The sequence below is a fragment of the Thunnus maccoyii genome, chromosome 18 (genome assembly GCF_910596095.1).
Source record: "Thunnus maccoyii chromosome 18, fThuMac1.1, whole genome shotgun sequence".
NCBI lineage: Eukaryota > Metazoa > Chordata > Actinopteri > Scombriformes > Scombridae > Thunnus > Thunnus maccoyii.
The window spans coordinates 28566708-28591531 of NC_056550.1; the positions used below are offsets into that span (position 1 = coordinate 28566708).

A 24824-nucleotide genomic window follows, 5' to 3' on the forward strand; every position below is an offset into this window, starting at 1 on the left:
TGGAGGTCCAGTTTCTAAGTCTGATGACTGATTATGACTTAAGAACAGGTGAAAAAAAGGTTTTGCCAGGATAATCTTTCTATGTTTTTGTTGAATCTTCTGTTGTGCTGGTTTCCTGCTGCTGATGCTGTTTCTTTACATATATTCTGCACATATATTGTGTGTTAGCACAATATACAACATTAGTAACGTTTTATAACTTGCTAACACACAATATACTCACCTTGTGTTTAGAGTGTATGGAGAAATAAAAACACACCTGAAAGAAAACATGAATGCTTTCAGTCCTATTTGGAACATGGAGTAATGGTGTAAATATGCCCTCCTGTGGCCGAAATGAGTATTACAACAACAAACACTAAGAAAAAAAAACAACCTTCTATTTCAACAGATGAAAAAAAAAAAAAAAGATCCTGGCAAAACTCTCTTTTTCACTTATTTTCACAGATAAAAAAACAACTTTTTTTTCAGCTGTTCTTAAGTCATAAACACAGGAGAGAAAGGAATTTAGATCAGACTTAGAAATTGGATTTCCAGAAATATTTTTTTTCTCAACCAACTTTACTGCGACTTTATTAAGCTCCTAATAAAGTCACATTGAAGTTATTTCAGTGTGCGGTGGTCGATTTTGATTTTTAAATAAATAAATAAATACAGAAATAACCTAAATAAAAGTTGATATATGGAAATGTAGAAAAAAAAATCAAGATTCAAGATTAATTTATTACCATTTTGCAACACAAGATTGTATAACAAAATGTAGTTTGTAGTCCTTAAATGCTACTCACAAAAACTGAAATTATATATGAAATGAATGAATGAATGAAATTTGTATTATTGTGTCATGCATACAACTGTACGCCCAGCCAACATGGGCTTACAAGACACCATGAATTCCAACAAGCCAGGACCAGAGAACAACTTATATATTGTAAAAAGAAAATCTTTCACCTTCAGATCTAGAGTTCATCATTAAATAGTTCAGACATTCTGAATTACAGTTGGAAGCTTATTACTGAAGAGTCTAAGTAAACACTGATTAAACAATCTGTCTTGCCTTCTTTTCCAAGCTTTTGAGATAAAGTTAGCAAACTTAAATACGTCAAACTTAAACAGCCATTCCAGTTTTTGCTCATCTGAACACCAGAATATTTCAGGGTTTAGTCGAGCAATTTCATGAAACAGTAACTCTCTTAAGTCATCGGAATTTGTACAGTACAATAGAAAATGGGACTCACTTTCCACTTGGCCAGAGGAAGAATACCAGCTCTCAACTGCGCAACCAAAGGTCTTTGGCTTCTAGATAAACGAGATGTTACATATAATTCAGGGCCAAAATTCTGTTTGATATGAATATATGTTCTTAATTTTGGCTTTAACAGAACATTTTCAAACCATTTTTCTTCAAATTTCAGTAGAGGCTTGTTTTTAATAGAGTTAACGTTACAGCACAGGTTATTCCTATAGATATACAGCATATCCACCTCCTTGAAGATTGAGTGAAGCTCTTCTGCCCATAGAGAACTATGTAATTTACTCCACATAAATACTTTCTTATTTATTCTGTCCTCTGCCATTTTGATTAGACGGTTCCACAATCGGATCATTTCACATTTTCATTGTATAGACCCTGGTACTCAGCCCATGTCTCCCTGAGCTGCTGGAATTGGAGCAAATCTATGAACCCCCAAAAAACATTGTATAGCTCTACTCTGTATAGAGTCTATAGTTTTAGATTCTTTTAAAACCCCACACCCCTGCAGCATAATTCAATATGGGGGAGACACATGCATCATCCCAAAGCTCTCCCAGCTGAGTCACCATTGTTGTCCCATATAAATGGATTAATAAATAATAAGTCATAAAAAATAAAACTATTTTATATATTGTAGTGCAGAGGATGAATTGAGGAATCTCACAGCCTGAGGAAAGAAGCTGCTCTGTAGTCTGGAGGTCTGACAGCAAATACTTCTGCCAGACAGCAGCAGGGTGAACAGGCTGTGGTTGGGGTGGGTTTTGTCTTTTAGTATCCTTTGGGCTCCATGAAGGCTCCTCATTTCACCAATATCACTGATGCTTGAGATGGGTACCGATGATGTTCTGGGTGGTTTTAATCACCCACTGCAGAGCCTTCCTTCCACATCCCATGCCAACTTGTAATGTTTCCAGTCAGGATGCTTTCTATCACTCCTCTGAAAAAGTTAACAAGAACCTTAGAGAGGAATTTTGCCTTTTTTAGTTTCCCTAAAAATTAGTCATTTCTGAGCGGATTAACTTTTTCCATTAATAAAATGTATTTATTTTTAATTTATTTATACTTATGTCATTTTTCATCCTCCATACTCCACATGGCGGTAGTGTGCAACAATAAGATGCCTGATGACGCGCTTTGACCTCAGTGAAGAAGAACTGGACTACCCACAATTCCTTGCCTCCTTCCGTTTTCCAATCATTCGAGTCGTAAGATGGCGGACCGGCGGCGAAGGAGGAGGCGCGTGTCCCAGGACAGCGAGGACGACGACGAGTCCGGTTCGGGCTCGGACAGCGGGAGGTCGGGCTCCCCGGCGACGAAGAGCCGAGGGAGAGAGCCCGACCCGGTGGAAGCTGTAGCGGGCCGGGTGGAGGCGAAAAAAGACGTGGAGTCCGAGTGTGTGAGTAGCTAACTACCGGGAAGCTAACGGTTAGCTCGCCGAGCTGACGGCTGCGTCTCCCGGCGGGGAGCTGTGGCAAATAACCCTTCCAGAAAAACTTTTGTCGGCGGTTCAAGTTCTCGCTTTTGCCCCATGTTATCACCGGGAAATCACCGATAAATAATTTAACTGTAGAGCAACTTGACTCTCCACGTAAACAACTTAATGTTTCATCCTTAGCCGGCGTTAGCTTCAAGGAAACTAACGTTACATTAGTGAAGTTTTTCAACCGTTTGGTAATTTCTGCCAAACAAGTTCTTCATCACATACATATTTAATATGTTATGGTAAATTAAGTGTTTTTAACGCCGTTAATCCCACTAGTTAACCTGATTGTGTCTCATTATGTGGATCCTAGACGAAAAGGCGCCAGTGGGAAGGCATTTACTCGGGCAGCAGATGTGTCCATAACACCGGCTCGGGCTCCTCTGAAACTTTCTGATTTTGTTACTAAAGGTTAAAAGCTGTTGACTGCATACCGGCCAGTTTGTCAGGTAGCCAGGCAGACATAGTTCCCGCACCGGTATGTATGAGGTGTGAGGAGGCGGTTATGAAAGTGGATTTTTTTTTGGGTTTAACCTCTCAGCTAGGCCCCGCTAGTGCTGCGGCTCCGTGTAGTCCGGCTGCCACGGTGCTGCACACGTCAACACCGCAGATACATCACCGGGTTACTGTCGGTACAACACACTCTGTGGCCCGGTTACACTCGTCTTCTGTGTGACACTGACTGAGTTTACATGCACACTAGTGTCCTGGTTTGATCATATTCTGGTTTTGATCATATTCTTGGAATGGAACAAGAGAAACCTGTTTATTCATCTCCCTGTTTACATGAGTCTAACAGGGTCTAACGGGATCCAGGTTTCTGTCATCTCTGTGCGGTTGTGTCTTGATTCCTCATGATCTCAGCTTCTAATTTCGCTACTAACTAAGACGGTTCAGAAACCACACTAGTATCCTGGTGTTGATCACATTCTGGAAGTGGTGTTTATATTAAACATGAGAATCTCCGTCGTTTATATCCCTGTTTACTAGGGATGCACAATATTGGATTTTTTGCTGATATCCAATATGCTGATATTTTCCAACTCATTTTGGTGATTGCTGATGCTGATACAGATATATGCAAATATTTTTTCCACCCTGTTGAGGAGGCTATTATGCATGCAAGCATAGATTGTACTAAGTATGATCAAGAAGGACAATATATGAAGGAAGAACTTTAGAAGACAGGAGCTCAGCATTAAAACTTTAATGAACCTGCCAAGTGGGAGCAGCAGTAGAGTTTTCTTTGAGTTTATTAGACAGACAGGATTAATGTGTAGGATTTAATCTCTGGTCCACACTCTGCAGAAGAAGGTGGCGGTAATGCACCTAATACGCTGGTTGCCAACTTTGGTTATAAACTAAAAATAATAAGTTTTTTCAAACAGAGTGGTACATCCTGTCCGCCGAGGTGTTTCCTACCTGTGCAGCCGAACACAGCAGCTCCTCTGTGGACTGTTTCACCCTGACGGTCCCGGTGTTTCCTCCGCAGGCTCCGCGTCACTCAGCTGTCCGACAGACCAGCTGCTTCTTCCTGCTTTAACCTGAATAACAAACCGGGGCTCAGTGCTCCGGTTGGATCCACAGGGAGACACACAGCCAGCTAGCCTCCGCTAAACCCGGCTTGTTATTCAGGTTAAAGTGGGAAGAAGGAGCGGGTCTGTCAGGCAGCTGAGTTAAGCGGAGCCCGCAGAGGAAGCACCGGGACCGTCGGGGTGAAACAACCCGCGGAGGGAAGCACATTGGTCTGTCATATCGGCAGAAATGTTCATTGCTGATATTCAGTTTTAAAGCCTTTATTTCTCACCATCTCTCTCCTCTACCAACAAATGATCAGAATCCGTGATCAGGTGTTTACATACCACAGTATCCTGGTTTCTGTTGGAGTAGCATGTCCAGGTTTCTTAAAATCAGGAGATGTTTACATGTGCGACGCAGAACAGGGATACTAGCGCCCATGTAAACGCATCCACTGCATTCTAGAGAGTTAGTTGTATGGAAGAATCTATCCCAGTTCTTCAGAACAGACCGGGTCAGAACCAGTTCACTACTCAGAGGCAAACCATGCTCATGTTTTACTGGAGCAATAAACCAAAGGCTGCCTGGGACAGTGAAAATACAACTATAAAGGACATTTTGAGATTCCAAACACCTGTACTGTGGGAACATGTGTGATGCTTAACAAGGAGGACACCGATACAAAAACTGCAGCTAAGAAAGCTACAACATGAAGCTGATCCTTTCTTAAAGCAGCAGTCAGGTGTCTGTAATCATTCCTCCTGTTCATACTGGATATTAAAAGATCCTTCAAATGTGCTTTCAATGGAAGTGATGGAGGCCAAAATCCACAGTGTGTCCACACAGTCGTTTAAAAGTCTGTGTGAAGCTTCTATTCAGCTTCATCAGTCTGAGTTAGTCATATCAAGTGGATATCTGACACATTTACAGTCTTTTTAGCATCAAATTCCCTCTTTGTGTTTCCTCGGACAGTGTTTCCCTGTTGAGCTGCAGGTGGAAGTATAGTAACAAAAAGAGGAACTTTGGCACTAAAAAGACTGTAACGTTGAAAGATATCTACTTGATTTGACTCATGTAGATTTTAGTCTATGGACTCTGTGTTCTTCATCCTGTTCTTGGCTTTATGAACATGTCAGCTGCTACAGAGTGGATGTTATTGTGATTTGATGGACGTAGTTCTGTTTTTGCTTCTTCTACACTCATTCAAACCGACACAGAGATGTTGGTTAAACTTGAGTCGGGGGGGTCTATCTGTATGGGTCGACCCTTAAGGTTAGTTGTCACGTGAACGGGTTCCTCGGCGCAGATTTCCATTCAGGAATCTGATTGGATGTGTTGTGAGCTGCGCGAGTATGACGTAAAAGCTTACCACAAATAAACTCAGCTCCACACATGGTTTAACATAAATGCTGTTCCTCTCAGTCGTTCCTTTGATTGAAGCTGATTGTAGAGTATTACTTGAGGCAGTAATGTTTCATAAATAGATAAATAAATAAATGGATGATTTCCTGGAGCAGCTCTACATTCCTCAGACTACAAACATCCACGGTGTTGTTGTTTCAGGTTCAGGTGAGACATGAAATCGGATCCACGAAGGTCGGTTTGAGCGACAGATGTATGAAGTTTATCAGATATGTCCAAACTGGACTTCCTGGATGTGTTTTTCATCGTCTCACCGGCACCTGAAGCACAAAAACACAAAAACAGCCTCTTGTGCCGTTTTGGGTCTGAACGCTCGATTAGAAACGAGAGAGAGACGAGGTTTTTGTTTGATTTCCGCCAACAGGAGCAGAGAAATGAACAATCAGTACGATCAACATGTACTCGTCTTCCTCCAGATTCACCTCGAGGAAATGACGGAAGTAGCGAATCATTTATTTGAAGCTGCAACGATAAGTCGATTAATCAACTGACAGAAGATTAACCTGCAAAGATTTTGATAATTGAATAATTATTTAAGCAAAAATAGAGAAAAATATCTTGTTCCAGCTTCCAAAATGTGATTTATTTTTTTTGTTTGTTTGTTTGTTTTCATTCTTTTATGATAATAAACTGATTGTCTTTGGAGCTTTAGTCGAACAAAACAAAACAAGACATTTTTAAGTATCTTTGGTCTCATTTTTCACATTTTTCTGATATTTTGACCAGATGAACTATCGATCAATTGAGAACATAAACAGTAGATTAATCACTAATGAAAATAATAGTTAATTGCAGCCATTGTGTTGTTTTGCACAAGTCTTGTTCTCTGTTTTCTGAGATGTTCGTCCTTCCTGTTGATACTTTCACTGTTCGGTGGCTGAATTGTTGACTGTTTCTCTCTCGTGTCTTTGCAGGAGAGTGAGGATGGAGTAGGAGAAGGTAAAGACACGAGAATATTCTATATCATATGATGTTCAGCTGTTGCGTTATCTCTGTAAAAGCCTCTGACACTCAGATGATCTTTGTGTCCATCCAGCGGTCCTCTCTGACTACGACAGTGCAGATCCGGAGGAAAACGGCTCCCACTCGGAGGTAAAAACACACCCGATGACTGAAGCTCAGACCGCCGTCCGTCAGCTACTAATCGATTAGTCGCTAACTATTTTGATCATCTATTAATTGTTTTGAATCATATTTATGTGAATATTTTCTGGTGTCTTTAGTCCTCTTAAGACAGTAAACTGGTTATTTTTGGGTTGTGGAAAAAACATTTTCATTAATTTTTTACATTTTCTGACAAACGACTAATCGATTAATTTAGTTGCAGCTTGATGTAGTAAATGGAAACCTTTTAATAGAAAGATTTAATTAAACAGTTTCACAATCATTCATGTCTGACTAATTTAGGGAAGGCTTTTATTGTGAAGCATCTACAGGAAATGCAAAGTATTTGTGACTGTTTTTGAATAAAATTTGTTTTATATTTTTAGCGCGAATGTTTTCCTTGATCTGCTTCTAAAACAAGCTAAACTTCCTGTTCCCTTCAGGGAGTGGAGGAGGAAGAGGAGGCAGAGCAGTACAGCGATGAAGAGGCTCCGGCAGCAGCCAGCGAGCCTAAACCCTCTGCCGCTGAGGTCCCAACGCAGGGGGAGGAAGAGAGGCATGAGGAGGCAGAGGAGGAGGAGGAGGAGGCAGAGGGGGAGGGAGGAGGAGGAGGCGGTAAAGAGGAGAGCAAGGTGGAGGAGAAAGGAAACCTAGCCGGAGAGAGACAGAGCGGTGACGGACAGGTGAGACACTCTGAACCTCTCAATTTATCACAATAATAATAGTGATGTAAATACTGACTAGAGCATCAACATGGATTAATATGCAGCTGAAAATAGTCCCCAGAACATGCACAGTTTCCCCCAGTTTCAGTAATGTTTGTTTCAAAATACAGTGGCCAGGAGTCTTAAAAAAAAAAGTTAAATTTGATGTCGCACCACAAGCTGAACACAAAACACATACAGGACAAACGAACATTCAGCCAGACAGCAAAAACATTATTACAAAGAAATATTTTTGTACTACGTCTACCTGCAGGAGTCCACAGATGATCCCGAGACGAAGGCGGGAGGAAAACCCGGCCAGAAGCTCGACGACGACGAGGACAGAAAGAACCCGGCCTACATCCCCAGGAAGGGTCTGTTCTTCGAGCACGACGTCAGAGGACACACGCAGGAGGAGGAGAGGTACGGATCGGCAGCGAAGGCGGCGGTTTGATATCAACGTCACTTCCTGTCACTGTTGGGGAGAAAAATCCTGTTTTGTTTGATGCGTTTCTGCTTGAGGAATATCACGAGTCTAGAGGTGTAACGGACCTCGGCTTTGGGGTTACGGTTCGGTACGTTTTCAGTACCACAGAATAAAAAGGAAGGTAATAATATTTTGGTCCTTTTATTTTGAAAAAAATAAAACAATGGCTCATCGGCCAGAACTATTACTGGCACAGTTTACCATATTTTCTCTAATATTAGCCGGGGCCTTTATTTACCTCAACTGCAGAGGGCAGCAGGCCTTTATTGGAAGCAGGCTTATATTAGAGAGACGCCTTTATTCCTAATTCCCTGTTTGATGAGTATATTTGCTCATATTTTAGTACGAAGCCTCCCTGTTCTCTGATCTGCTTCCGTTTGTTCTGTTAAATTTTTGTTACTGCATTATGCGATTAATAAAATTAAAAGCCTTCAATTCCTTACTTTTATTGTGAAACATTACACAAACATTTCAATATAACTTGTGTGAAGTATGACCGGTCAAGTACGGGAGGGGAAATATGGCCACTGTCAGTTAAAAACTAAACAACAGCCAGTTAACAGCACAGTCAAATATCAAATATCAATCAGCTGTCTCTCTAACGTTAGCTTCAAGCTAACTTTCTTCCTCTCACCTCCAGCTAGCCGAGCTCTCCTCTTGTCTCACGCTTCTGTTTTTTTCCAGTATCTGATTCTTATCGAGTCAGTGTCAAAAGCTTTCGCTCCTTAATTTTCCTTCGCATATCGCATAACTCTCTCTTTGAATTTGGAGACCCGGCTTTTAATTGAATACCAGCCACTATTAGAGAAAATACGGTAGATGTGCAGCAGTGAAAAAGGAAAACAACCTTTCTGCTTCGTGCGAGGAGTCGGGACACCTGCTGACAGCTGGTTTATTCTGATTTACGATCAATCAGAACCGGTTCTTATTACATGCTGTCCGACCACGTCAGAAATCAAATTTGTTTATTTGTAGTTGTTCCGAACGGCTTCACACTTGTTAGTAGAAGCCCTTTAAACTGTGTCACGTCTCCTCTCAGACCTAAAGGTCGAAACAGGAAGCTGTGGAAGGACGAGGGTCGCTGGGAGCACGACAGGTTCAGGGAGGAGGAGCAGGCGCCGAAGAGCCGCGAGGAGCTCATCGCCATCTACGGTTACGACATCCGCAACGGCGGTGGCTCCGGAGAGCGACCGTACAGGCAGCGCAGGCCCCGGTGAGTGCCTCCTTCACTCTCTCGTAATATACACATATCTATAAATTCATACTCTTACATGAACCGTCACCTCGCTCTCAAAATCATATTTCTTAATCACCTTATACCAGATTTCCAAAATTCATTTCATGACTGAGTCGAGCATTTTCTCACTTTCCTTGAACATCAAACTGTGGACGCAGCATCCCTCCACACTTCATTCAGTATTTTTCTAGTTGAAGTACAATAACGATCAGAAGTTTGGACACAGCGTCCCGTTAGTGCGTCCAAATGTTTTATTTAAAAAAAAAAAAAAAAAATTATTTGCACACATAAGACACATAAAATCCAGATAATAAAATTTTAAAAAGATGTGAGGGAGAGATCAAGAACATATATAACGGACCTCCCCTCCACATTACAGTGTCTAAAAACAACTAGACCTATGTTATATATGTTGTTGAGTTGTGTTCTTACATTATCCCAAATGTTTCCAACAAGTTTCAAACTCAGAGAAATCTGTAATTTAATCAAAGTAACGGACCGTTTCATTTGGTCGCCTGTCGATGGCGTCATACCTCCTCTACCAAAGAGTAAACACGCACAAGATGCATACAGCGGCGCTGTGTTTGTCCGCTACAATGGCGTCTACCAAAGAGTAACTTACACACATACAAGATCATACATCGGCGTTGTGGTTGTTCCACACAAACTGTTATAAATTAAATTATTTATTATAATTATAATTATAAATATTCAGTGTTTTTACCTGTAATCTCCGGGTCTGTTTGTTCTGGAGAGGAGGAGACCTCTGCAGGTAAAAACATCCTGAATGATGAACACTGGAGTAATCCTATCCCAGTGAAGCTGGTTATTTAACAACGAAGACAACAACTCCCATGATCCCTTGCTACTTCACACCGTCATCACACTCCGTCTGTTGTTTAAAAAATCTAAACTAATATAATTTAGAAACATAATTGACAACAAGAAGCAAAATGAACAGAATAATGAACCAATCAGTAGACGACAGATGAAACACAGATAAGCAGAGTGTCTGATGTCTGAGTGTTTGTGTGTCCTGCAGACAGAGTGTGTCTCCCAGCAGAGACAAACGCTGGCGAGAAGGAGGAGGAGAGCGAGCGGTTCGCTCCTGGCAGAACAGCGGAGGAGGTCCGAACCGAGGAGGAGCTCCGCCTTCATCCATCCATCCCTCCTCTTCCTCCCCTTCCTCTCTCCCTCTCTCCTCCGCTCAGCGTAGCAGCAACTCTTCCAGACCGCCTCCCTCCCGCAGCAGACCATCCCACCAGAATCAAATGCACCTCCCGCCTCAGTCCCAGTACAGGAATAACGAATCGAACGCACCCCAGATGCATCCCAGAGACCGACAGGGCTCCAAAGCTCAGTCGGAGCCCGCAGGAGACAGAGGCGTGGTCAGCAGAGGAGGGCGTGGCGGCGGGGGGAGGGGAGGTCCCTCCGTGGTCATCGAGGACATTACGGTCAGCCAAGGTGGCGTTGGGGACGAGGATCGGGGCTTAAGTGCTGTAACGGCGTCGTCAACGTCACATACGAGTAGTTATCAGTCTGCGTTGCCGAGACGACAGCAGCAGGAGCAACGAGGGAGCGCCGACAGATCTGCATCTGGATTGGCCGCCTCCACCTCTGACCCCGCCCTACAGTCGTCGTCAGCAGCAGCAGCAGCGACCAATCGGGAAGCTTCTCCTCCCACCGAGCGGCCAGTGGAGCGTAAATCATACTCGCTGGCTCGCAGGACTCGCTCTCGGCCCGCGGACCTGGGCAGCAAACAGCCGTCCATGGAGGAGTCTGCAGCCGGAGGGAACGCCTCCTCCCCCGGCAGTGGGGGAGGGAAAAGCTGGACGGGAGGAGGCAACGGGCCGAGCCAGGCGGGAGGAGGAGGAGGAGGAGGAGGCGGCGGAGGAGGAGGTGGAGGAGGAGGGGGCGGCGGCGGCGGGGGAGGAGGAGGAGGAGCGCTGACAGAGCTCGACCAGGACGTGGCTCGGCTCAGTCTGGCCGGACAGAACTGGAGCCAGAGCCCGACCTCGTACATCCGCTCCGAGATGAGAGGTGAGTCTCCGCTCTCAGGTATCCGGTGTCACTTTTGTATTTTTATAATTATTTCTATAAATTATAATACTAAAATCAATCCAGTGTGAGGCGCCAGGTAATTTTCCCCTTTTCTTTCTGTTTCTCAAAAAACCACAATACCCATGAACCTCTGCAGCTGTGGAGAAGAAACCAGTCAATAGTGTGAATCTTATTTTAATTCAGGAAGGTAACATGATGACACAGTTTCTAATTAGAATATTAACTTCAGATTAGGGCTGCAGTCCGCTGGTCGACTGGTCGATTAGTTGATCGATATGCTCTCGTCCGACTAAATTCTCATTGGTCGAATAATCTCCGTGTTATTTTCATAAGGAGAAAAGTGCTACATCAACAGCTTTCCAGGATTAATCCATTATTTCCTGCGGTGGGGGGGACAGACTAACAATTTACCTGTGAAAACAACGGGGGTGTATTCAAAACACCCCCGTTGTTTTTACAACTTTGAACTCGCCCAACCTAACGGAGACTGCTGGGTCTAACTGTACTCAACGTTTACTGAACGGTTACTGAACGTTTACCGAGTCTTTCTCCATAATGACACAACGAGAACCCCCGCCAGCCCCCCAAAAATTTTTTTTTAATATTCGACAGCGTTTGGGAGTCTCTTAGCAGCGCTGTTCCGGTACGTGAGTCAACCTCTGTGTCGTTGCCTGGGAAACCACTGGTCGCGCGGCTCCATTAAGGAGTATGTTTGCGTAGCGAGCGGGAAAGAGCGAGGGACAGAGAAGTGACGGTGGATGCGAACGGAGCAGAGGAAAAGGTTAGTAGTAAGTTGTCAGTCTGGCAGTAAATGTACAGCACAGACTACAGTGTGTCAGTTAATAAATGCTAAAAAGTCACGTCTGTTTCCCCAAATGCTGGAAAGTGAAGGAGGTTAGCTCCAAAGTTAGCAACGATGGGTTAGCATAACCCGAAGATGCTAAACAGAGAAATACAGAACAGAGAAATGTGTGGCTGCCGAGTTTATTGTGCACTCTGTCCCGTTACGCCCCCCCACCACCACTTCAGATTGTACAATCAGTTTTTTCACCAGCGTGATCTGAAGCCTCCGTCTGCCGTTAGCAACACATGGACAGAATTTTAAGATCAGCGATTGGATGTTTTTGGCTGAAATGCACTCTGGGAGTTGTAGTTAGTTTCTACTCCACAGTTTTCGTGTCCAGTCTCGTTTTGACACGACTGATGAAACAAATCGCTTGTGTTTCCACTTGAAGCTTTTCTGTTATTAAGACGTCACTTTGAGCTATGAGACATTATAACAGACATATTTCACTGTTTTCTGACGTTACATTGACAAAACGATAAATCAGGAAAATAATCAGCAGATGGATGGATAATGATGATAATCGTTACTATCAGCCCTAAAGCAAAGCTCAGTGTTTCAGGCTGCGGTGAGCTTCTAACTCCTCACTGCCTCTTGGATCTGCTGAGTTCAGGTTAAGAGATTTCGCTGTTCTGGTTCGTCAGCTTTAGTGTTGAGTCTGCTGACAGCGTCTCAGCTTTTAAACCCGGTTTTATAGACTCGCCTTCTCGTCTGACAATAAGCCTTTCATGTTTACATAACAGCTCCGTTGTGTTTACGGCTGCAACCAACAGTTCCTTTCATATCAGTTAATCTGCCACTTATTTCCCAGAATAATCGCTTTGCCTATAAAATGTCAGAAAATAGTGAAACTGTAGTGATCCTGCGATAAGTGACGTCTTCAAATGTCTTGTTTTTCCTGACCAACTGCCAAAACCCCCCAAAATATATATGTTTGACAAAGAAAAGCATTAAATCACAACGTTTGAGAAGCTGCAACAAGATCATTTCTGACATTTTTGCTCATAAAAATGATTATTCGATTATCAAAATAGTTGGTGATTTAATCTTCTGTCAGTGGACTAATTGTTGCAGCTCTAGTTGTGTTACGGTCAGATTCTCTTTTTATTTATTTTAGCTTTATAGATGATTCTGTACCTGTCTTATATGCTGTTTTTTTACTTGTATGACTGTATTTTATGCACTTTTACACTTGAAAATTATTTAAAGTGAACCCGACATCTCTGTCACCCGCAGGCCTCCCGAACCCCATGCACATCCCCGGCGGCCCGCCTCAGTTCTCCAGCATGGAGGAGATGGGCGTCGGCTCCAACCGGGCCAAACGTTACTCTTCGCAACGTCAGAGAGCCGTACCCGAGCCGGCGCCGCCCATGCACCTGGGAGTGATGGAGGGACACTACTACGAGCCCAGTAAGATCACACAGTGTGACATCAGACAGAGACGTGAATGAAACATGTTAAATACGTCTGAACAGGTCATTTAAAGTCTCACCAACAGTATTTATGTATAAATATGTGAAAGAAACACAACAAAGAAAAGTCTCAAACTTGTTTCAGTCAGTGTTGTTCTTCCTCCTGCTCACCAGCAGAGGTCAGTAAAAGTCAGAGAACGTCTCAGTGTTTAGAGCTGAAATGATTCATCACTTAAATGCAGGACTCTTTCTCTGTTTGGTATCACTATAAACTGAATATCTTAACAAAACCAAACATTGAAAGATGTTAATTTGAGCCCCTTTCAGCTCCAGAGCAGCTGTATGTGTGAACGCAACCGTCTGAATCAGTCGGACCAGACGTTGAACGGTCTTTACCTGCCTGACCGGGCCCTCGTGTGAATGCAGCAGGTCGTCCTCCAGAGCGTGTTGATGGCGTTTCTATCATGTGGCCGCTGCTGGATAAACGCAGCAGTCCAGTAAAGCTGTGAGAGGACTTCCTGTCATTTCTCATAGAATAAAAGCAGTTTTATTTCTGATGAAAAGCTTTAAAACGCTGAATTACAACGGCCGTGTACTTTTTGCGTCATGTCCTGCCTCCTGCACGCTCTGCCCGCCAGGACCAGTATCCTGTCAGTTTATTCCTGTTCAGAGTGGTGTGTTAACATACTGGGAGTCGGAGACCAGTTAACTGTAGTCGTAATAAACACCTCAACACAGAAAATCTGCACTATTATACACTTAACGTACGCTGATAACAATAACGTCTATATCTATTTATGATCAATATAATACGAGAAGTGATCATTTTATTACAAAAATTACAGTATTTATTTTAAGATTGACAAGTTTATTTTTCTAAAACAACACCGATGTTTACAGCTTTCACTACGTCCACAATTAATAATATATTTATTTATTGTGAACTTATTTGGAACAACGAGGTCCTTAATATGTAAACTAATATCAGCAGTGGTAGAAGAAATACTCAAATCCTTTACTGCAGTAAAAGTACTAATACAGCAAAGTAAAAATACTCCATTACAAGTAAAAGTCCTGCATTATAAATCCTACTACAGTAAAAGTACATAAGTATTATGAGCTTGATGTAGTTAAAGTATTGCAGTAAAAGTACATAAGTATTATGAGCTTGATGTAGTTAAAGTATTGCAGTAAAAGTACATAAGTATTATGAGCTTGATGTAGTTAAAGTATTGCAGTAAAAGTACATAAGTATTATGAGCTTGATGTAGTTAAAGTATTGCAGTAAAAGTACATAAGTATTATGAGCTTGATGTAGTTAAAGTATTGCAGTAAAAGTAGTGGTTTGGTCCCTCTGACTGATATATTATTATATATGACATCATTAGATTATTAATAGTGAAGCATCAGTGTTAGAGCAGCATGTTACTGTTGTAGCTGCTGGAGGTGGAGCTAGTTTACACTACCTTATATACAGTTAGCTAGTTTAGTCCAGTGGTTCCCAACCTAGGGGTCGGGCCCCTCCAAAGGGTCAGCAGATAAATCTGAGGGGTGGTGAGATGATTAATGGGAGAGGAAAGAAGAAAAAACAAACTTCCCTCCGTCTTTCCTTCCTGCTGCCTCCTCTTTTTGATCACTGATTGATCGGTTTGTCTCTGTCTCACAGTGTCGTATCAGGGACCAATCTACGCCCACGGGGATGGCCCCGCCCCCATCCCGCCGCAGGGCATGCTGGTCCAGCCGGAGATGCACATCCCTCACCCTGGTCAGTGGAGTTTATGTTCTTCTGTTGTTTTAGGATGTTTTATAAATGTTTACATATGAGAATCATCTCTGTGCCTCGTTTCCAGGCCTCCATCCCCACCAATCAGGCGGCCCGATCGCCAACCCCGCCATCTATGGAGGCCCGCCGGTGTCTCTGTCGCCAGGGCAACCGCAGCAACTGCTGCCTCCGCCTTTCTACCCTCCGCCAGGGGTCATGACCTTCCCTTACCCAGCCATGTACCCAACCCCGCAGGTACACGCTCACCTGTAAACATGAACATATTTTCTCTGTAAATATCCAGTTTATTGAGTTTAGTCGTGTTTATCCATCACCTGGTACAAATGCCAAACATCTGATCCTTTTAATATTATGACGACACAATAAATTGGAACCAAATTTCCAGAAAATCATGAAAAGAAATTAGTACTATTAGCTCTGCTGGTGTGAATATTAGAGATTAAACCAAACATATTAAACCAATCAGCTGCTGAATCGTCCACAGAGACGCTTCAAATCAGCTGCAGCTGCTGAAAAGTGTAAAAAGGTTTTAGAAAGTATCAACAGTCTGAAATTTAATTCACAAAGGTCTTAAATATTTCTTCATAGACACTAATGTTAGTTCTAAAATATTATTTAATGTAATTTTAGCAAAAACTGGCTGGAAAATCCCCAACAAACCTTCAATGAATGAGTTATTGTTGAATTGGTTAATCGATATATCCATTCATTGATTGTTTATCTGCTGCTGATTAATGAGTCGTTAGTTATATTATTAGTAATGATTATTTATACTGGCAGGACGTGATGTGAAATACATTTAAATAAACTGACATTTATTTCACATCTGCTAAATATCATCACTGATGGTTTTTATTAATGTCTTTCATACTTTTAACATAAAACAGGTGTTAAATTCTTCTCTATGTGGTATTAAAATGTCTTAAAATGTCTCTAATATAAATATTAAATACCTCTGGACTCTAATAATCCTTTAAAAATCAGTCAGTCTGTGAAGGAAAGTATCTTTTTGAAAGTAAATGTGACTGCTGTTATTAGTTAATGTGAATATCAGCAGATAAACTGATTCTCCAGTCGCTGCCGGTAAACCGCTGCAGAAGAAGAAGAAACGAGACGACGTCATGAAAAGCTCAAACGATGGAAAACATGATGGAAATATGAGGTTTCTGTTAGTTTCATGTATTGATGTGAGGAAGGTTACAGTCTCCTCATCATCGGGCCTCATTTATAACGAACCAACGCCACTTTTTAAGCAAACTTTGAGATTTATAACAAAACAAACTCCACAGTAGCTTCAACTCTGAAGGCAGGAGGAGGAAATGAGAGAAACGTTTATTTATTAAGTCTGTTTACATTTGATTTTTATCCCCCCCCCCCCCCCCCCCTCTGTCTCAGGGTCAGGCCCAGGTGACGTACGGAGGCGTGACCTACTACGACACGATGCAGCAGCAGGCTCAGCCCAAGCCGTCGCCCCCCCGCCGCACATCCCAGCCCGTCACCGTCAAGCCCCCCCCTCCGGAGGTGCCCTTCGCCTCAGAGTGACCCCTCACCCCTCCCAGCCACCCAGTCCCAGCCACTCTCCGGGTCCAAGACTACAGGTGAGCACCTCTGCTGGTAAAAACATCCTGAATGATGAACTGGAGTAATCCAACGAAGACAACAACTCCCATGATCCCTTGCTGCTTCACACCGTCATCACACTCTGTCTGTTGTTATTGTTTTGATTGAGACGCCTAGCGGCTGAAATTACATGTTGTGCGTTTAAACTCAAACTTCATTGATGTTTTTTAAGTCATCTCACATTTCTGAACCGTGTCACGTTGTTTGCAGGAGCGGGGTGGGAGGGTCGGTGAGGAGCTGCGGTCCCCAACAGCAACCACCAACGTCAACGAGGGAGGGAAGGACGAGCGGACGGAGGGGAGGATGGACAGATTAGAGGAGTGGAGGACGAGGCAGGTGACCCGCAGCAGCATCGCCGCCGCTGGAAGACGACTCGTTCCCTTTTTTTTGTTTTTCTTCTTTTCAACCCCTGCAGCAGCTTCGGCGGGTCAGCTGCGTCGGACTGAATCCCCCCCCCCCCTCTCGCCCGCCCGCTCGCCGGACTGACGAGTTCAAACCCTTTAGAGCCACTTTGAAGCATTTAACGTCACGAGAGTCGGATGTTGGGCTTCACAGTTTTCTACTGAGCTGCGATGTGTCGAAATGAAACGTTGAGAAAGGTTTTATTATTTTTTTGTTTGACTTGTTGGAGTCAACAGGCGATAGTTTCTCTGTGGAACGAACTGACACTCTGTTATTTTATCCGTTTACTTCAAACTGTACGTCAGCTTACTTTATTTCTGTCTTATAGGAAACTTTTCATTTCCAGCATCCATCCTAGTTACTCTGTTAACACAGAACGTTCAAACAGAATCAAATAAAAATCGTATCTGCGGTTGGAAGATGTTTGTAAGAATCGGTTGTGTATATAGTTTGACTGCAGCTCTTCGTGTCATGTTTCCTTTTTTTTTTTTTTTTTTTTTATATTCGTGGCTGACGCGGCGCTTCCTGTAAACCTCCTCGTTACCGTCTCGTTTACCCGCCAATCACAGCTGACAGGAGCTCCGTTCGGTTCTTACACCTGCTGATCTCTGCCTGCTTCTCTGTTGTTGTTGTTGTTGTTGTTGTTGTTTATTTTTAGTCTCTTTTGACGCCATCTTGATCAGCTCTGTGTTTCTTTACTGTAACAGATGTTTAAATGGGATTCAGAATAATATATTGCTGCATGTTCTGGGCTCATTTTCAGTCTCTTTAAATAGAAAGAAGAGATGATGCATTGCACCAAGGGCTTTTTCTTGTTTGTGGTTTTTTTGTTTTGTTTGTTTTTTTTCTTTGTTTTTGATTAATGGATTCATTGTTTAGTCTATAAAACACAGGAAAGCAGTTAAAAATGGCCTGTTACAATTTCCCATAATGATCCATTATCAATTAATCTGTCAGTTACTTCATTCATTAGTCGTTTGATCTGTAAAATTTAAAAAAAAACTTTTTTAAATGTGTGTTTTGTCCAAACTAGAGCTGCAACAATTCATCGATTAGTTGCCAACTATTAAATGAATCAACTATTTTAATAATAAATTCATCGTTTTGAGGTTTTTTTGTTTTGTTTAAAGAAAAAAAAAACGTCCAAATTCTGATTCAGCTTCTTCAATGTGAATATTTTCTGTTTTTTTTAGTCTTTATGACAGTAAACTGAACGTCTTTGCGTTGTGGACAAGACGAGACATTTGAAGACGTCGTCTTGAACTTTGATCCACATTTTTTTACCATTTTCTGACATTTTATGGACCAAACAAACTAATAGATTAACCGACAAAATAATCAGCAGATTAATCAATAATGAAAATAATAATTTGCAGCAGAAAAAGGTGAAAAAAGTTCAAGACGACGTCTTCAAATGTCACAACTCAAATATCTTCAGTTTACTGTCATAAAGACTAAAAAAAACAGAAAATATTCACATTTAAGAAGCTGAATCAGAATTTGGACTTTTTGTTTCTTACATAATGATTCAAAAAAATCAAAATACTTTGTGATTGATTAGAGGGAAGTCACAGCTCTGACGTTACAGACACAAAAATATTCAGTTAAGCATCATAGAAGACAAAAGAAAATTCTCACTAATTAAATATAAAACAGCAAATTTTATTAGTTATCAGGTGGAGTAATCCGACCGAACTCTGTACAGTTTTAACAAAGTTTAAGAAAATCACAAAACTTCACATTTTATGAGTTAATTGAGCTGTTGTATCTTTACATTCAGTCTCTATTGAACTATTTTTCCTCCTAATTTAACTTTCAGAAATTCAGAAATGGCCTTAAAGAACCCAACATGTGTAACTGTAGAGTATGACATCATTATTAAAACTTCCAGAAATATTACAAGCAGGGTTTTTAAAGTCGAGGTTATGAGACGTTCAGATGAGAAAATGTTGAATAACCTGAGGAAGCTGCGGAGGAGGTAACAGGAATTATGGGAAACGTGGTTCGAGACGGAGGTCTGACGGTTAATGTCGATGTTTTTTTTTCCTGTAACAGTATATTAATACTTTTCCTTCCTCTTGACGAGCAGAAAAGTCAAATTAACACAAAGAGACACAAAGAGTTGCACAAAAGTCCCGTCTGAGAGAAGCTGCTGCTGCTGCCGCCGGGTGGAGGCGTTTATTGTTGCTGTACATATATATAAAAATCTAAATGTGTATATAGAAGCTTGAAGAGAGAAAATAGAGCAGTAAACATATTCTAATAATACTACTAGTGCAGAACAGTCGGCTTCTGATTACAAACGCATCGGCAGGGACCTCGAATGTTAACGATGGATGGATTTAATTTAGAGAGAAGAAGAAGAAGAAGAAGCTTTGTGGCTTTAGCTTTTGGTTTGTTTTTGTTTTTTTTGAAATGTCACTGTTTAATTTTAATACTTTTTTATTATTATTAGTAAACGCAGGAGTGAAATGACGACTCGCTGCTCTTTGGTTTTTGTGTTAAACACCCTTAAAGACACACTGAGACAAAGAAGAAAAACCACTTTATGAAAAATGATTATTAACTGTTTAACATTTGTTTGTCCTGCAAAAAAAACAAAACAAATAAAAAAAAAATCTTCAACTCACAAAACAAAACAATATATTTTCAGAGTTGAAGGTAAGAAGAAGCATCTCTTTACTCGACATTCCTCCTCTTCCTCACCGAGCTGCTGCTCGCGCTCTGATGTCACATGACAAACCGAATCCTACATGTTTGTTTTTGTTTCTGTCGTTAAAGTCGATCCGGATGATTTAAAGATGATTTATAACTTCTATAACACACAGAAATAAGTAAACACGGAAGAAAAAAATACTCACGGAAAGTCAAAATTATTAAATGAGTTTTAATCTGTTTCATTCGATTTTTTAAATAAAGTTTTGTGTGTCAGCTGTTTCACTAAACATCCAGATGAAAAGGTTTGTTTCTCTTTATTTGTGGTGTGAAAGTTTTCAAATTTACAAACTGTTGATTAATTTTCGATTGTCTGAGTGATTCATGGATATAATTGTTGCAGCTGGTTGAATCTTCAGATATTTTTGATATAATTCAGAATAATTAAAGTAATTAAAATGTTTGTTTCTTTACAGGAAACATTTGATTCAACCTGCTGCAGAATAATAATATGGACTAATTTAGACTTTCTGTGAGTCTTTTTTTTATATTTTCATGTTATTTTCTTCTCCTGGAGGAAACTGTTGAGTTTACTAAAAGAGTCGCTCTGTAAACTCGAGTTTTAACTCTTTTATTCTGCAGGTTTGATGTTGAACAATAATAATAATAATAATAATAACCGCCAGTATTCTGCAAGAACTTCCAAACAGCTGCCTGAACACCAGATTTCTCCGTCAAGTTTCTACAAAGTCTTGAGGGTTTTTTTTTTTTTTTTCTTTTTTCACGTACGACCAGATGAAAGCGTGACGATGGCGGTGTGTTGGAGGACGGTGGCGGCGGCGCCTTCAACACACTTCCAGCTCAGAGATTCATTTCAGCTCGTTTGTGAATCAATCAGTTGATTTGTTGTTTAGATTTTCATTGGTAGAAAGTTTATTAAAAAATGTTCCTTAATTAGTTTGTTTCTAACTTTCTTCTTCGTTAAAACGCCGGTTCGATGACATATCTGTTAACTGTTTGACCTTTGACCTGAGCTGACCAGACTGTGTTCACTGTGAGGGCAGTGCTCGTTTGTTTGTTACGATGATGATGATGATGATGACGACGACTGCATCCATGGTTTTGTTTCTGTTCGTATGTGGAGAACGTTGTCGTCCACACAGAGGATCAATAAAGAATATGATGATGATGATGATGATGATGATGACAGTTTGTTTCGTCTCAAGACAAAGTTCAGTTTGAAGAACCGAAGGTTTAAGATTCAGAAACAGACGAGAGACGAGAAATCACAAAGATAAAACATGTTATTGATCACCGCAGCAAATATTCAACAGGAAGAGAAGAAATAGAGAATATGAAAGAAAATGTAGGATGAAGGAAGTAGGGGATGAAAAGATGAAGATGAGAATAAAAGGAAAAAAATAAAAATGGAAGCTGGCATGAAGGAGGAAATGTATGAAAATAAAGGATGAAGGGGAGAGAAAGATGAATGACAGGAAAAGAAGGATGGAGGAGGAAGATGATGAAAAAGAAAGAAGATGAAAGGAACGGAAGGAAAATTATGGAGGAGGAAAAGAAACAAAGGACAGGTGAAAAGATGAAAAACACAAGGAGAAAGAAAGGATGAAGGAAAGTTGGATGAGAAGGATGGAGCAGGAAAGAGGATGAAGGAATAAAGAGTAAAAAGTTTAACAGGATGAAGGAAAAATAAAGATGGAAAAAAGAATAAATGCAGGGTGAAGGAAGTTGAGGATGAAAAGATGACAAAAGAAATGAAGGAAAAAAGATGGAGAGTAAAAGGAAAGATGAAGGGAAAAAAGGAGAGAATAAAAATGAAAACTGGCATGAAGGAGGAAATGTATGAAAATAAAGGATGAAGGGGAGAGAAAGGAAGGATGGAGGAGGAAAAGAAATAAAGGACAGGTGAAAAGATGAAAAGCAAAAGAAGAGACGGAAGGAATAAAGAGTAAAAAAAAGTTTAACAGGATGAAGGAAAAATAAAGATGGAAAAAAGAATAAACTAGAAAAAGATGAAAAGAAACTGAAGACAGGATGAAGGAGAAAATGAAAACAGTAAAGGTTAATAAAATGATGGACAAGATGAAGGAAATGAAAAAGGGATGAAAGTAGGAATAAAAGATAAGATGGAGGAGTAAACGGAAAGACGGCGGGATGAAGGAGAAACTAAGAAAACGATGTGGAGGAAAGTAAAGGATGAAAGAAAAGAGGAAGATTTATTAAACATATTAAACATTAATGTTACAGATTCATCCGTCTAATAATCAGAATATATTAGAATATTTTAAATGATAAATTATTACAAAAGCACTAAAGACATTAAAACAGGAAACACTTTATTATATACTGCATATAAAAGGCTATATATATAGTATATAGTATATAAACACTATATATGTTTATACACAAGTTATTTATGTGCAAAATCAATAATCTGCACGTTAAAGTGCAGAAAACAGAATATTTGAATCTACATCACAGATCAGGTGATAAATGTTTCTTTACTTTGATTGAAATAACATTTAAAAAGTAAAACGCTGCAGAGATACTGAAGAGACTGAAGAAGAGTTTAAAGGGACAGTTCACATATTTTGAAGTGAGGTTGTTTGAGGTTCGTCAGTGTTTCACAGCAAAATGAGTTTTAACCACCTAAAAATATCAGTTTAAGTGTTTGTTATATTTAGAATATTTTCACCATCAGACTTTCCTTCACACTGCGTTTTCTCAACCATGAACTTCCTGTATTCCTGCATTATCAGCTTATTTACTACCTGTTTTATCTTTTTATCTCATGATTTTACCTCCTTTTATCCTCTCACCTCTTTTCATCACTGTAGTTTTTTTATTGTTTATTGTATTTATCTTTTAATATTATAAAATATCTTTTTTTTACCTCTTTCTGTAAAGCACTTTGAGCTGAAATGATTATGAAAGGTGCTATATAAATAAAGTTTATTATTATTATTATTATTATCATTATTATGGAAATCTACGTCATACAACCTCACTTCAAAATAAAACACAGCTTCCATCTGACAGACTGAAAACTGACCCGACCTGGACCAGGTAAGTCTGACTGCAGGGACACGTTTCCATGGTAACCGAGGTCAAACTTTATTTAAACCAACAGAAGATTAAAAACCACATTTACTGAACTGAGCCTGGTTTATGAGATAAATTAGATTATTATAACATTCTGCCTTCACATCATTTTATACAAACAATAGTAAACTTTATTTCTACAGCAGAGTCGTACATTAAGTGCTTCACATAAAAACAAAGAGTCATAACATTTACAATAAAACAAGGATAAAATTAAATAAAAAAGACAAAGAAATAACCCAAATTTCATCCTCATCTCTTAGATATTTGTGAATAAATAAAGTTTTGTGGGTTTGAATGAGTATCTGGTGATGACATCACTGCAGGGTCCGACAGTTAAAGGCGTAAATGAAGCAGAAATGAGCGGTATGGCCCTTTAACAGCTGAGCCTCTCTCTTTGTGTTGAGCAGCTGCTGCTGAATATTCATGAGGAGGAGAAACTCTGTGCTCTGATTGGCTGTAAGGCCCTGTCAATCAGGCTGTTTACGTAAGACCCCCCCCCCCCCCCCCCCCCCCCCCCCCCCCCCCCCCCAGGTTATAAATATTCATATTAACGGTCAGAGAGACGAGCAGGTGTGTGCAGAATAAATAAAACTTAATGAGTGTGTTTTGATTTAAAAAAGGAACAAAAGCATGAAGGAGGAAAAAGAGGTGAAACGGGATGAAGGAGGAAGGAAACAAGGACAGAGGAGGTAGAGAGAAGGAAAGGAAAGAAGGGAAAAGAGAGAAAGGAGGTAGAGAAAGGAAAAGAAGAAGGGTGAGACAAAGAAAAGTAACAAATGAGGAAAACTGAAGGAAACGAGGGAATGACAGAAAAAGTGAAAGGAGATGAAGATATAAAAGTTAAGAAGGATGAAAGTGGGAAAAAAGAAAGGAAAGAGGAATGAAAGGAGGTAGGACAAAGGGAGGGAGAAACGATGGATGGGAAAATTAAGGGAAGGAAGAAAAGAAAGAAAATGAAAGACAAGAAAAATGTACAAAGGAAAAGAAAAAAGGAAACAAGGGACAGGATGAAAAGAGGTGTGTTAGGAAGGAAGGAAAGGATGAGAATGGAAAGAAAGAAAGGAAGGAAGTGGAGGAAAAAATGGGAGAGAAGAAGTGAAATGTAGGACAGAAGAAACGAGGGAATCACAAAGTGTAAACGGAGGTGAAGGTATAAACGAAGAGTTAGGAAGGAAAGAATGACAGCGAGGAGAAAGAAAGAAGGAGAGAAAGGTGGTAGGAAAAGAGGAAAGAAAGGAAGGAAGAGGCTCAGACGAGGCGACTGACAGAAGTAACAAACTCAGACTTCGACACAAATGAAATAACAGACTGATAAACTAACTTCAAACAGGAAGTGGACGACGTCGTTAACCTCTCCCATGAAGTATAATACACATGCTGCACAGTCGACCCTGTTACAGTCAGACAGAGAAACACATGAGGGAACGACAGAAACGTTTAAAGGAGATGAAGAGTTTGAAAGAAGAGGATGAAAGTGTGAAGAGAGAAAGAAAGAAGATGAAAAAAGGAAAAAAGAAGTATGAAAAGAGAAATGCAAGAAGTGCAGGTATCATAATCAAATAACACTGATGTGAAATATTGCCTCAGATTTATCTGCTGACCCTTTGGAGGGGCCCGACCCCTAGGTTGGGAACCACTGGACTAAACTAGCTAACTGTATATAAAGTAGTGTAAACTAGCTCCACCTCCAGCAGCTACAACAGTAACATGCTGCTCT

The 24824-nt window shown here is 40.7% G+C and overlaps 1 protein-coding gene across 1 annotated transcript; it reads left to right on the top strand.

The window, feature by feature from the left end:
• Window positions 1–2436: 2436 nt before the first annotated feature.
• casc3 (casc3 exon junction complex subunit) lies at window positions 2437–17229 on the top strand. Its single transcript, XM_042393432.1, has 13 exons — window positions 2437–2651; window positions 6590–6614; window positions 6712–6767; window positions 7223–7462; window positions 7758–7906; window positions 9010–9183; window positions 10250–11094; window positions 11161–11247; window positions 13349–13522; window positions 15191–15289; window positions 15375–15541; window positions 16703–16905; window positions 17138–17229. Exons 1-12 carry the CDS (start codon window positions 2466–2468, stop codon window positions 16847–16849), a joined length of 2349 nt encoding a protein of 782 aa, XP_042249366.1. The 5' UTR covers window positions 2437–2465; the 3' UTR covers window positions 16850–16905; window positions 17138–17229.
• The last annotated feature ends 7595 nt before the right edge of the window (window positions 17230–24824 follow it).

Coding starts and splice junctions, on each gene's coding strand:
- casc3 (XM_042393432.1), top strand. CDS start 2,466: ATGGCGGACCGGCGGCGAAGGAGGAGGCGCGTGTCCCAGGACAGCGAG. Junction 11,095..11,160: donor AGGAGGAGGAGGAGGAGGCG/GCGGAGGAGGAG, acceptor GAGCGCTGACAG/AGCTCGACCAGGACGTGGCT. Junction 13,523..15,190: donor GGGACACTACTACGAGCCCA/GTAAGATCACAC, acceptor TCTGTCTCACAG/TGTCGTATCAGGGACCAATC.